This window comes from Exophiala mesophila, assembly GCF_000836275.1.
Source record: "Exophiala mesophila strain CBS 40295 unplaced genomic scaffold supercont1.6, whole genome shotgun sequence".
Lineage (NCBI taxonomy): Eukaryota > Fungi > Ascomycota > Eurotiomycetes > Chaetothyriales > Herpotrichiellaceae > Exophiala > Exophiala mesophila.
Genome location: NW_015622509.1, coordinates 2180263 through 2194337, shown reverse-complemented (window position 1 = coordinate 2194337; position 14075 = coordinate 2180263). Strand labels below are relative to the sequence as shown.

Genomic DNA, 14075 nt, shown 5'->3' with positions numbered 1-14075 from the left:
GATACTCTTGACTTGTGTTCCTTCCCTACAATTAATTGCCTGGATGCTCCGCGGCACCTTCCTTCAGGGAATCATGACACACCAGAGCACCTTCCTTACTATAGCCTATAGGTACTGGGGACGGTTCGTGCCTTCCTCGTCTCACACCCGACAAATCCGCATTCCAGGCAACCACGACGTCATCCGGCATCCCAACCTCTGCATCTCGTCAATCTTTGTCACTTTCTAACTTCTCATCAACCAACAATAATGAGGCTCATCGACCCTCATAACGGCTCATCTCGAGCTGACAAGCTCAGACAAGCTGACTGATCCATTGCTTCGCAGTCTGGGCTCAAGCCTCGACCCCTCGTCAGCCAATGACCCCAGGCTTCTTTTCTCGCGGATGGTCCGGCATCTCGACAAGGTTGGATCATGTGCAAGGCTACAACAGACCACTCAATCATCTTCCATCCTCACGACGCCAGACTCAACCAGTCGTCAAATCAGTGAGTCAATTAACCACAAGCAGCCCCGATCTTCTTTCCCTTGCCACTCCGGGTCATCAGATCTCGTAAATGTCTTTCCTGATTCCCGTTCCCCCATAAACGTTGCTTATGAACACAGATGCATGCTTTCCAGTCCATCAATATATCTTCTACCCCCGCCCTCTTCCTCGTCCTAAAGTCTGCCATCTGTCTTTGTTCGTTTTTTCATCCTATAGCAGTTTGTTTCTGTGTCATACTCTAATTATTTATACCTGCTGCTGTGACTGTGATCGTACCACCACACATCCTAACCTGTCATGGCTGTCATTTGGGGTCTTGACCTCAGGGATATGAAATGGAGCAAATTCAAAAGCTCATATATGTTTGGTAACAAAGACTACCACTTGCGACGCACAAAATTCGTTGTCTACCAGATTGCTATGCTGTTTTGTGTTGTGTCGGAATCAGTTGGAACAGCTGCACTATCAGGTCACTATTTCCAAGCCCCTAACCTCTCAATCAGACCACTTCGCTAACCTCCCGCTTTCAAGACTACGTCGATCAACAGTCGGAAATCGAGAGACTCCATTCCTCTGCCAGAGTCCACAACAACGACTTTGTTGGCATTGCTTCGTATAATATCTTTGTTGGCGTCGCTGTCGCCACCATCTTCGGAGCCGCTTTCTTCTTCGATCTCTTCTTTCCCGAACGCTATGAGCCCAAGAACATTCGCTGGTCATGGCGGATCAGTGCCATAGTCGTGACCATCATGACTTTGGCCTCTGCCATTGCATTGACTGTCATCGTCGCCACTGGCGAGGCTTGGATTTCCGCCGACTCAGAAGATGCTCGACAAATCGCCCTGCAGCACCTAAGTCCACCTCTTCGCTATCGTGACAATGGCAAAGCCATTGCTAGCGTTGTATGCCTGTGGATTGGTCTGGTCGGCGCCATTGCGAGGTCAGTACTCCTCCGCCCTGTCTGATCCTTGTGATTTTTGTCGCAGCCTTCTTCTGGGATGGGACCCTACTGACTGAAGCTCCACTAGTTGTATCGTCCTTTGGCTTTACTACGCTCACCTCGACACGTACGGTCCAAAGTCACACAGTGCTCGCATGCGAGATGGCAATGCCGACAAGCCTCCACCGAACAGAACGAGTCCATTAGTCTCAGAACGCGAATCCCAGCGACATCAAGCCTCCTGGAACTTACGGAACCCTCGGGTATAGCCGAGACCACCATTTCACGCCCAGAGCTGTATCTTGACGCAACCAGGGGGCGTTTTACTCGTTTTTTCTCGTTTTTTGAGCCATTTTGGACAGGAAAAAGGGACAGAACGGACAGTGACGATTGAAACCTGTTCCTGAGGAAAAGGCTATAGATCTCAACTTGTTCATACCGTCCTTTATGTGGACTGTCAACTCGGCTGGATCACTGTACCTGTCTCGAACCTCGGTATTTGTTCGTGTTTCGTGTGAATCTAATCGAGTCATGATACTCTATCATCCGATGCCCATGACCAATCTAAACCAGGTCAATGCATCCAGTCTTTGCGACTGGCCGGGTACTAATGGTACACCTTGGCCCAAAATTGGTCGCTTGGGGAGACCACCAAAACAATATGGCCCCCATGTGTATCAACTTCACCGAGCTAATGCTGTAGGCTCTGCCGAATCATCCAAAATGCGACCAACTCTCAACCGCTCGCTTTCCCGTGAAGCGTCCCTTCACTGACTCGTGTCCATCGCATCATCTGGCGCTGTCGTGCTACTTTCGACCCCAGCTGCACTGTCTTCGGTCTTCACCGTCTCCACAAAATCCCGGCGTCGATTCCCAATTTTCTCCTCCTTGAACTTGGCAATCTTCTCCTTGACGTCGGTCGCTAAAAGAGGGAGTCGTTAGCTTCAACTTTCCGAGAGAGATTGGGGCAAACATGTGTCTTGTTGGACTTACCTGGAATGACATCTTCAATCTTCAAAGGCACTCGATTGAAGGGGTCGTGCGGATCGCTCAACAGATGACTTCTGATTGTCGACCGATCGATCACGATTTTGGAGATGGGCAACAACACGGGATCCTCCATCAACGTGTACATCAGAGGATCCAAGAACTCGTCGGGAATTTCACCCAGATCTGCATCAGCCGCTTCGTCTTCACTCTTGGCCTTTGCAATTCTCTCAATCAGCCGGCTCCAGCGTTGAAGTTGCTGTGGTGACTTGAGCACAAATTTCTTGAGAATGTTGCCCGCGGCCACAAAGTTCTCCGACTTGTAGGATCGGCCATCGCGCGCGACTGCCAGGATGAAATTCTCCTTTTCACTTAGATTTAAATACACATCAACAATCTCAGACAAGAGTGCCTTAGGATTGAAGTTGTATTCTTGAAGGTTATCCACCTTAAGGGATGTGCTCTTGGGTGGCACCATCGCATCGAGATTATAGTCCAACATGTCTGCAAGACGTTGGACAATTTCTGGCATGGTAAAGGCATCTGCGAGCGCCTCGGTGAAGAGTTTCACCATGCCCACCGTTTCATTGGTCAGCTGCATGTACGACTTCGCCTTCCCCTTTGCAGATTCGAGCGCTTCTTCCTTCTCTTGTCGTTGCTGTTCGTTCAACGAAGTTCCCGCCAGTGCCAGCTCGTGGGAGATGTCGTAGATCTGGTGGAACGACGTGAACGATTCGTCGAGGACAAATGTGACATCGTTGAGAAGCAGATTGACAAATCTGACGAAAAACTCAATGTTGACCTTTGCTTCTCGCAGTAGGTTGTCTCGGTAGACCGGGTTCGACCAAATACATTTGATAATTTGGAAAATCTCAAATCGCACGTTAAACTTGTCGAAAAACTGTCCATGACCTCCCATGAATTCAGCTTCGATGAAGAACTGCATCAAGGAATGCAACAGATTTTCTGTGGCAAAGGGCATGCTGTTGTATTGGTCTGCCAGAATTCCTCGGCCGCCCTGCCGCCATGACCAGGTCCCTCTGAAGAGAATGGTCACAAGCGAGGCTTTCAGGTATGGATTCTTGATATACTCGGCGTTTCTCAAGAATGCAATGCAAAGCATGATGAGCTCGTCAGACTGAGTGGGCGAAATGACTTGTGGCATGTTATACATGATATAGCCAAAGTTGCCGCTGATGATTTCGAGAAAATACTCGGGAAGATTTTTGAAGGCGTCTGGTTGTTCAGGCGACAGAGGAAGCGTCAGTTTCTCATTGGGAAATTGTCGGTTGGGAGATACTTGTCGAAGCAACCAGACGGTGACAAAACGCATGAATTGCATGGAGCGAGTCTGTGTGATTTCGTCGAGAAGCACGCCTTGGACCGCGTATTTGTACGAGAGTCCTTTGTCGTGCTGATCTCGATACTTCTTAAGTGCCTTGTCATACATTTCCAACTGGACAGGGTTGTTGATATACTTGTGGCGTTCGCCTTCAAACTGTTCAAGCTGCTTGGCCATGTGTTTCAGTTCTCGATCCATCTCCTTAAGAATATTTCGAGCGGCTTCGATGCCGTATTGATGTGACGCGACCGTGAGGAAAAAGAGTTCCGAAATGAAGTTATTTGTGCCTGGCGCCTGGGTTTTGAAATAGGAATCCGACTGGTCTTGATCGACATTGATTTTGGTCTCATCCTTGATGTCGACTCGGGGGTTTCTTCGGAGATAGTCAATATCGACACGGTCGATTTTGGAGAATCGGGCATCAATAAAAGGCTCGCACAACTTGTCCAGGACGACGTTGACGTTGATCATGAAGCCGTCGCTGGAGACAGTTTTCTTGTCGACGCGCATTGCTCTTCTCTTATGGTTTGAATTGACGACGAGAGCAAACCAGTCTAGAACTCGTTCGCGAGCCTCTGGAGAGGCACGGACCAGGGTGTTGACGATATCGAATAACTCATCTTGATGAGTTCTCAAAGTCATCTGCAAGGATGTTTGGTTTGTTCTGACTTTACCAGGATCCATGGTCTTGGGTTCGTAGAAGAAGGATGATGTGACTTCGGCTTGCAAGGGCGAGAGTTGAAAATATGGACCGAGAAGAGAGGCAACCTCGAGCTGGGCGGCCGGGACTGTGGCATCGACAAAAATTACTGACTCCGTGATTGCAACTGCGATTGGTTTGTAGCGAATCAAGTGACGTAGCATACCGACATAAGGCTGATACGCTGTGTTCATGTTTTCCTTTGCTAGTCGACGGCTGAGATTCTCAACAGCGGCGACAAAGGCGAGCTTGATCGACTCATCCTCCTCAAACCGGGTGAGGGCTTCGTTCACAAAATCCTGGCAGACCCCTCGATCATCGTCGGGATCTGCTAATAGATGGTCTGCGAGGGCATCGATGCCGTCGTAGGTGGCATCAAAGATGTCTGGGGTTGTGATTGAGAGGATGCACCAATTCATGCACAGTCGCCGCGCCTCGAGGAGGATGGTCCACTTTGGGTTCTCGGGCGTGCGGTCCTTGACGGCCTTTGAGATTCGGGTGACTCTCTTCCATGAGCCAAAGAGCCAATCGTGGGGAGTGATACGTTGGGAGAGGGAAGCACCGGCCTCCATGATGGCTTGTTCGAGAATGGCATTGTTCAGCAACACGGGTTGACCCTCGGACTCGAGTTCGTCTCTTAGCTGGGGGACCTGATGGAGGACTTGGCCGTGTTGATCCTTGGTCTGAGCAGGGTCGAAAGTTATTCTAAATAGATTGCGGAGAGTGCGATCCTCCCACTGCTCAATGGGTTCGTTTGGTTTGGCTGAGGTTGGCCTGGACAAGCCGTTCATCTCCCGTTTCTGGGGTGTGATGGTCGATGGGGTCACTCTGATTCTGGTCGACGAAGCGGCGGGAGGTGGTGACGACGGTTTGGAGATATTGATGGGCGTGCTTGAGGATTCTGAAGGAGGTGGTGACTGGGGGGCACTGGGAAGAGGAGAGGGCGCTGGGGATGAAGATGTCGAGGGTGCGGCATCTTGAGAGATGAGGCTGTCCTGAGGCTGCGGAGATGAGGACTGGGACTGGGACTGTTGTAACTTGGCCAGTCTCTTGTTCCGGATCTGATCTCGAGTTAGTGGATTGGGTATCTTGGAAGAATGGCCTTGTGCGTACCTTGTCTGAGTCCGCGGTTGGGTCCGACATTGTCGCGGGTGTTGAGGGGATGACAAATGTGGTGGAGGGAGAGAATGAAGGCGAGGTTATGGATGTCTGGTAGTGAGTCTGTACGGAGTAGTGCACTGGGCACTGGAGTAAGTAGTGGAGCGAAAGTATAAAGTGACTCCAAGACCAAGCGGGCGTGGAATCTCACCGATGCAGTTGGAGAAAGCAAAAAGCGTCACTAAGTACTAAGGACTCTAGGCTACAGTCCTAACAGTGATTCACTACTTTGGACACGTAACGCTCCATCTTCACGCCTATAATATTATGATGACTAAGTCGCCCACTGCCTGGCACTGTACTTAGGTACCTAAACTCTTAGGTGGTCTGAGTAAGGTAACTAGGGATATACTATAGGTACAGGTACCTAAATACCTTGCACTATCGCCTGTAGATGCTATAGGTTAGGCAGGTACCTACCTATACACATCCCGCTGGGGTTGGTCCATGGCCAGCCAGTCATCACCCTCATCGCAGCCTAGCAGCCTATGTGTATACAGCCGTTTGCAATTACGGCCTCGGTTTCTGCACACACACTTTTGTTTCGAGTCCTAGGTTTTGGCCCACCAGGGTCCATGATATACAATATCAAGTAAAGCCGACATATTAGCTTCACTAAGAGGCAAAACGCATAAAAAGAGCTCTGTCGTATTTATAGAGTAGTACTAATGATGAACAATATATAGGGATCTCGTGGCTTTATGGCCTGACTTATAGCAGCAAGAGTTATTTGCTCTGTATCGTGTTCAGCTTGGCAGCGCCATTGCGGATATCAGCCACTCCTGCTCTGGAAAGTCTGCCGGGTGACGCAGACATGGACCTTGCTTTCCTCCAACTCTATATGATCTTCTGTTTGACCACGCCAGTGGCTCATGTCCGATAGAACAAGTCTTTTCGCCGCATCGCATTTCGGTAGTTGGTGAAAAGGGATATAGCCGGATGAGGGACTGTGCCGTCAGCCGGACGTCCCCCAAGCAGAGGAAACAGCCCTGCGTGCTCTGCTGCATCAATTGTTCTTGCACTCTCCGCAGCTGATACAATCTGCCATTCCGGCATGTATGGGAAAGAGCCCGGTGACAAGTGAACAAAGAGTGGCTGAACTTTGGCGAATAAATTTGGTGAGCTTGTACACCATGGATAACCTGCAAAGCAATAAACCATAAAAATTATGGTTGATTGGATGAAAACTTCGTATTTCCAGCCCGAAGGTGGTCACTGATAGTTCAACCCGGTTCAGGTCCTTTCAGCTTGGCTTGGCTTTGACACTTCCCTCAGCCCTTTCATATATAGACGAAAGATATGTGTATGTCGTCAATTTTAGACAAATGTGCAATTTCTCCTGGGGGTACAGTACCAGTAGAATCCACAGAAACGACGCCGGTGTCTCGAGGCAACGACTTCAACCATGGAGGATGAGTCTCTGCTGCTTGCAGCATCTGAAAACCCGACAACGTTAAACCGTAGCTCGGATGTACCACTTCACTGGAAGGAGACCATTCCACTGTCGACCACAAGATCAACAGGTCAAAGGCGAATCTCCCAGATCTCGTTAGCCAAGAGCATTAATTCACTCTCATCAATTGCGTCTCACATCTCCATCCCTGACCCTTGGGAGCACCGACCAGCTGATACTCAGAATCTTCAGCTACAGCGACCAAGCACAAAGCGGTATTTCAGGCGGAGTAGACAACGTTGGAGAGTCTTTTTCAGTAATTTATGGCAGCTATCACTCACTGTGTCACTATGCGTTGGCCTGCTAGCGGTTTACTACACATTTTCTCGGAAGCCAAAAGTCAGTAAAACGGATGTGATGACTTTCAATGTCATCACCACAGCCATCTATATCTTGCTGGGCATGGTTCTAAGTGCTGCATTCAAGAAATTTGCCCAGTCATATCGCTGGCAATTGCTTTCGTCCCGCTATCTTCCACTTGATGTTTTCGATATGGTTATGAGCTGTGAAAGTCTGATGGCAACCGTACAGTTGATTTGGAAAGGCCGAGTTCCAAATCGTCTCCTTCCAACGCGTATACAATTTTATTGCTTGGTCTTTTTGACCTTCAATTTCGGCCTTCAGACTTTTCTCTCGATTCTGGGACTTTTGGTCACATTTGAGATATCGTCATCAAAAGTGTATGACTATAGCGGTAAGCTGCTTGCCTTCCCATTGCGAGTTTTAATGTCCCACGATCTAGAGCTGGCCTATCTCTGGAGCTAACTGATATCCCTGAAGGCGACAATGTTTGGGTTGCAGATTTCAGTACGATCACGGTCCCCACCGTCAGTGAGTGGATGCGAGATACAGACTGGCTGATCGTAAACCTCCTCCCGTTTGACGATCTTTATACCGAGAACTACGTGACGAGTTTCTACGGCTGGTTGCTTTTTGGTAGTTACAATCCGGAGATGCAGCAAGGTAGTTATGCAGAATACATCGGTGCAGTGAAGGAGGGCTCGTCTGGGATTCTTTTAGCAATTGGTGGTCCCAATGTTCACGGTACCGGCAGCAATCTCACAGATTACAGTACAAATAACCGCACGGTCGACGCAGTTGTCAACTGTGAGAAGTTCCCTGTGACGGAATACTCCATGCAAGACACATACGATAGTATGATCACGTTCCTCAACAGCTCCACCGGGGAAGAGCAAAACATAACCTGGGGCGTCCCTCTTTCTATGAACTTTCTGAGTTGGTCGTCATTCAATGAAACTTTCGGGGGCCCGAGGTCAGCTAGGGTCTTGGTTTTACAACACGATGAAGCGAATGACTACCTCTTCGATTGCAACAGCACAGTTCAACAAGTGACTTCCCGTTCAAATATCTCCCCACAACTCGATCTGCCTGATCAGAAGGCTGTACTTTTCGCCGGGGCGATAGGATGGGGACTTAATTACAGTGTTGGGGAACGAATGCACCGCGATTATGACCCACACTTTGACGATTATCGATTGACCGGCATTGCAGGTGAATCCTACTCTCCTGAAGACATTGCCAGAGTCATTCGAACGTTCACCTTAGGGGCACTCCTGTCATACGACATCTATGGTCCAAAGATTGCGGTGCCAGGGAATACACCCACACAGGCTCAGATTTTGAAAGTTGATTGGATATGGGTGATCACACTCTTGGTGGGTATTCCAATTATTCAATTGCTGCTCCTCATCGGTGTTACATATCTCTCGTCCTCTGCTGTCATCAAAGATACAAGTTATCTATCGGCAGCGTATCTCCTCAAACCTGTAGTTGAGCAGCTTGGAGGCCATGGATGTGTATTGTCCGGCAAAGACCTTGCTGATCAGCTAGGAAATCAGCCCGTGGTCTATGGTGTCCGCTATCCCAAGCAGCGCTGCGATGATACTGTCTACCATCTAGACATCATTCAGCAATCCGAAGCAGCTGGATCGACAGGATTTGTTAGTTGGTCGCCGGGCACCAATATGCCGAAGGGTTGGTACGATGGCGTCGAGCCTGATTGTCTGAAGTCGAAAACTTGGCAACATGACTTGTCCGGTCACATCCGTCCAGGAGCAAGCAAATATGGGCGAGTGAAAATGAAGCTAGATTGAGGTCAAATAGGCGATAATTTGCTGGAGTGGTCAGACATTGCCGCGTTTGGAGCGGTCTTGTGTAGAAATATACCGCAGCGCCGACCGCAAATGTTTTAAGTGACTGGTTTGATACTGTATGTACAAGTACAGCACATCTTGTAGAAAGAGTGATTTTTGACTTTCGTCTTCTACCACGAGCGATTTCGACATAGCGACGAAGCCAACATTATTAGAGCCATCGCCTAGTACGCTCAACGTCTCAAGCCAGGAGAGGAAATATTTATATAGGAAGATGTCGGTAGTATGGCCGTTATATATCTTGCGTCCACTGTCGAGAATAATACCTAAGAGATATAATTCATTATCATTAAAGTTAAATAGTAAGGATTAAAGCGGATACCGGCCTTAATATAATATAGTAACTTACTATAGCGCTATTTAGAAGACCGGGCGTAGTTAGGGATACTTAAACCACGGAGGGTACGTGATCGCCGACCCTTAAGCTTTTAAACGTGGAGGAGCACTGTGGGTTAGTTGATAAAGAGCGAAAGAGATGGCACTTTACTTATTAGTGGGCTATCGTGTAAAGCTTTACTTAATGTAATGTATTATAGATCGCTGATGGGTCTTAAACTAGGTCTCGAAACAAAAGTGTATGTGTAGAAACCGAAGTCGCAATTGCAAACGGATGTATGTGCACCGAAAATGCCACTGGCTCTTGGTCAGGTACTAATGTATTGGAATTCAACAGTCAATTAGTCATCTGTGCCTGGCGCTGACCCATCGACATTGTATTGTGATGTATCGGTCCCAGTCCTCCAGTTCCAACAGTCATTCCCTCCATTGTTCAAGGATTTGATGGACATGACAAACACACTCAGACTCTGGTTGAAATTTATTGGATTATCTTGTCCACATGTCCACTACAAAGGACAAACCTCACAGGACAGACATGACATTCCTGTCCATCGCTCGATCACCAGCCAAACGCCCAACAGTGATACAATCCCATCCGCCACTATTGCTGTCGTAATTTCAAGTCATCTAACCGTCGACATCCAGGCATAGGCATGTTTCTTGCCCTCCGAACTCGATCCTCATCCGTAAAGAAGAAGCCCGTTGCATCGTTGATTTCCTGTCGTTTTAGATGAACTTCGTTCTCGCATTGATATTTTAACGTGGTCACATAATCCACTTCAGCCTGCTGATCTAAGGCACTGAATTGTCGAGCCTTCCATCCTTCCACTTCCTTGGGATTGATGAAATAGTCGATTCGGTACCGCGGTGTGACTCGGTGCATGGTGTGTGGTGGTGAGGCCGTATCAAATCGTACTTGAGGGCCCGACGGCGAAGAGCTTCCAGAGAAAAATGAAGATAGAAGTGGAAGAATGAACAATAACAGCAAAGGCAGTAATTGAGTCAGCGCCGACATGCCACTGGCTTCAGGTTCGTTGGCGGTTCTGGGTCTCCTCCGCGGCGCACCCCCTCCCATCCGATGGACTGTGAATCCTGGACCTCCTCCCATGTTGAATACAAACTGCGGGCCACCGAATCCACCACCTGAAGGAAAGTCAGCTCCCCACTTCGCTTCTTCGTAGAAGACTCACCAAAAACTCCTGGTCCCATTCCGCCACCACCAAAGAATCGATTAAAGAGCTCTTCTGGGGAGATCTCGTCGTCGTACATAGGACCTCGTCCGGACGCTCGTGCAAACCCACTGAAAGGACTTGCTCCCGCGGCAGCGGCACTACTGCTAGAGAATCGACTGTCCGGGTCTCCTCCAAACTGATCGTAGCGAGATTTCTTGTCCGGGTCGGACAGGATCTGGAAGGCTCGCGATACCACTGTTGAACGTTAGCAAGGCCATCTCTCGCGATACTATCATGTCTTGTGCCCACTTTTGAATGCCTCATCTGCCCCATCATAGCCATTTTTGTCTGGATGCGTCAACAGACTGATCTTGCGATATGCCTTCTTGATCTCGCCGTCCGATGACGTCTTTTCAACGGAGAGGATTTCGTAAAATGAGGTCGGCGAACATCGTCGAATACGGATGACTTCGGCCTTCTGTTGCGGGGTAAATTTGCGGTCTTGATTGCCCTGGCTATGTTCGCGAGAAGTGGCCGACCCATTTGCGCGGGCATCAGACCCCGACGCTGTTGCGGACATGCCGCGAGCAAAGTTGGCGGGCAAGAGATATCAGTAGTGTCGATGGGGATGGCGAAGGCGATGGAGAAGGGGGATACGAGGCTGATGATCTTTGATGAGAGAGGTACCGATGGGAGGTAATGTGAGCTCTCCTCTGGGTCTTCTTGCGCTCTGGGATGAATAAATTGTGGCCTGGGACTGTAAAGGTGGTCTCAAGTTGGCTGCCGTGGAATCGTCTGCACCTTTTGTGACGGAACAAGTTGAGTCTCACAGCCGCGTGTAGTGGGTTTCCACGTGACTCGGGACATGGTGGCGTAACATATCGTCCGCCTGAGGCATTGGCAACAGTGGCCGCCAATGAGACTTGCTAAGCACTAATTAACGCCCATTTGGGTCAGTATCGGTCTCTCACAGCACGACGTAACTTTGAATCTGCAATGGTGACAGATGATTAACGATCCAAGATAGTGGAACACTTGAGGTCACTCTTCCAGGGCCGCCGATACATGCAGTGGTTCAGGGCATTCAGCCCCAATTGAACTGGTGCAGCGCCTATGCTCTCCACATGTCCCTAGACACCTAGGTACCTACCTAGGTAGGCTTTGTGTGTCCTGAGTAAGGTGCTGCCTGTGAGGGGGCGCTGGGGTGCCTATAAGGACTACTCCGTACCTAACGAGTCAACTTAAATCTGAGGCCCGGGCGCCTGGAGGAGTGCTCGATTAAGATTAGCGTTTCTGTAGGCACCTCGCTGGAGCTACAGAACATGCACTGACACTGACAGCCTCGATGACGCAGTGAACCAACTCATTAATGGACTTTGCATTGCTTCACTTCTGACTTTGCATCTGCCACGACAGCACAACAGGTGCACCCGACCTGCACGCAGAATAGATCCAGAACAAACATTTCTTCGTGCAAGGCCTTCTGTACAGTATGGCTGACCCTCAGAAGAAGGAGGATGCCAAAGACTCGTTGATTGTGACGGCCAAAAAATGGGGAGGTCAGTCTCTATACACCCACCACTTCTCATCACTTTACTGCTGGGAAATGTCTATTGACCTTTGTGTCTTGACTAGTCATCTTACTTACACTTCTAACAGAGAACCCCGTCCCACCTGCCCTGCTCGCCACACTCGTCTTTGCCCAACATGCCCGCCCATTCCAACCTGTCCCTATGATCTTTCCCCCACTCCTGATGTTCACCACCTATCTCAATCTTCAAGGCTACAAGATTGATAGCGCTGGCACCACCGCTGCCTTGAGTGGCACATACTTGGTCCTGGCAGGACGGAGAAGAGTCGGTATCATGAACAAGTTCGGCGCCCGAGGCATCATTCGAGGTGCGACGATAGGTTTGTGTCTGGTTAATCTGGTCGGTGGAGGTCTGGCCTACGCCTTCGGAAGTCGCTCAAAGGAAGATGAAAAGAAATCAATCTGACAACCTTACGACCAAGTTCTAACCTCCTAGAACTGTATCTCACACACTTCTGGCCGACGCGATGCTATATGCTTTGCGCCACTTCCCCGCGCCGACTGTGCCCTCGAACCTGTTCTCCCATATCTCTACGACAGGTCTAGACATATGCTTCTTTCTGTATTGAACTCGGCACACACGACACAAGACCTGTTACTCACATCAGGCCTGTCTGTCTCCAGTTGACTATCGTCATTGTCGTCCAGGTCAAGCAACAAGTCTGGACCATCTTGGATTGCCTGCTAGGGGACACCAAAGGCCAAGAGGGTGGCACTGCTATGCCCTGATGGCTCTTGTATATAAGCGATATCATTGTATGAACATTAAATTATGCATGGAGCATCGAATCAGACACATACTCTCGACTGGGCGTGCTACAGCCTCATGTCTCCAGTTGTCCACAACACAGCTCTAAGTCTACCAAAACCAAATTGAACACCTTCTAAACCTCGTATGCCAAGTTAGTAACATCGCCATATACACGTACAAGTCGAGGCAAGAAGGGAAGAAACCATTCATAGGCATGCCTGATTATCTTAGTCGGCGTGTTTGGTTGTTATGAGTTAGGGAAGGCGCAACCTGGAAAATGTTAGCGGCTTGGCGGAGTATCATATTTTATCCTCCATCTCATCTCTCTCCCCATCTTCTTCTTTTCTTTTATACATATATTGTCAAAGGCACTCTATTATACCCTTGTTGAATGCACCACACACTGCTCACTACAGTGTTTTTAATTGCGTCCACACATTCCCGAGTTGCCGAGATCAAATCAACAAACCGATTCTAAACCTTGCCTCGTTGAGAATTTTTCCCCTCTGGGGTTTTTTCGATCGTGGAGAGTGCGGTTCGCTTTTGGTTTACAGTCCTATGATGAGACAGACAAATCAGTCTTGATGGTCCATTACCATTGTCAATTGATTATCGGCTCGTATTCACGCCAGTCAAGATGGATCATGGGCTATGTTTCAGGTGTTGAACGAACAACCTCAGTGCTACTGGACTGCTAACCGTGACTCCTCCTCACATCACGCTCTTCTCATACAACAAACCCAGGCAGGACCAGGATGGTCACGGGCATTACATATGCCTCGGGCGCTGCTCTATTTTGCTGCCTGACTGCCTGGACTTGATGATCTGTGTCTGTGTTCAATCTGGCAAATGAATGCCGTGCACAGTGAGGTAGGTTCGATACTCTCTTTCCTCTCTTGCCTCCATTCTGCTCCATATCCTAGGTTATATCGAGCGTCCAATACCTCGATGCACGCACTTCGTTCTTTCATCTGCTTAATC

General features: G+C 49.0%; 4 protein-coding genes across 6 annotated transcripts; 2 read left to right on the top strand and 2 right to left on the bottom strand.

The window, feature by feature from the left end:
• The first annotated feature begins 545 nt into the window (after positions 1–545).
• Positions 546–5380, top strand: PV10_08672 (uncharacterized protein). The gene is made up of 3 exons (XM_016373724.1): positions 546–956; positions 1019–1427; positions 1516–5380. Exons 1-3 carry the CDS (start codon positions 785–787, stop codon positions 1694–1696), a joined length of 762 nt encoding a protein of 253 aa, XP_016220635.1. The 5' UTR covers positions 546–784; the 3' UTR covers positions 1697–5380.
• On the bottom strand, positions 1847–5683 carry PV10_08671. 3 transcript variants are annotated; one of them, XM_016373721.1, is made up of 3 exons: positions 5570–5683; positions 2421–5517; positions 1847–2349 (listed from the first exon to the last, which is right to left on the bottom strand). In XM_016373721.1, exons 1-3 carry the CDS (start codon positions 5597–5599, stop codon positions 2195–2197), a joined length of 3282 nt encoding a protein of 1093 aa, XP_016220632.1. In that variant the 5' UTR covers positions 5600–5683; the 3' UTR covers positions 1847–2194. The 3 variants fall into 3 exon arrangements, with proteins under 3 accessions (XP_016220632.1, XP_016220633.1, XP_016220634.1); XM_016373722.1 differs by having other exon boundaries at positions 1847–5517; XM_016373723.1 differs by lacking the exon at positions 5570–5683 and having other exon boundaries at positions 2421–5566.
• A 4140-nt stretch (positions 5684–9823) lies between these two features.
• Positions 9824–11804, bottom strand: PV10_08670 (uncharacterized protein). Its single transcript, XM_016373720.1, has 3 exons — positions 11062–11804; positions 10771–11007; positions 9824–10723 (listed from the first exon to the last, which is right to left on the bottom strand). The coding sequence occupies exons 1-3, from the start codon at positions 11330–11332 to the stop codon at positions 10182–10184; spliced, it is 1050 nt and encodes a 349-aa protein (XP_016220631.1). The 5' UTR covers positions 11333–11804; the 3' UTR covers positions 9824–10181.
• Positions 11805–12116: 312 nt separating this feature from the next.
• On the top strand, positions 12117–13236 carry PV10_08669 (uncharacterized protein). The gene is made up of 2 exons (XM_016373719.1): positions 12117–12311; positions 12412–13236. Exons 1-2 carry the CDS (start codon positions 12245–12247, stop codon positions 12747–12749), a joined length of 405 nt encoding a protein of 134 aa, XP_016220630.1. The 5' UTR covers positions 12117–12244; the 3' UTR covers positions 12750–13236.
• The last annotated feature ends 839 nt before the right edge of the window (positions 13237–14075 follow it).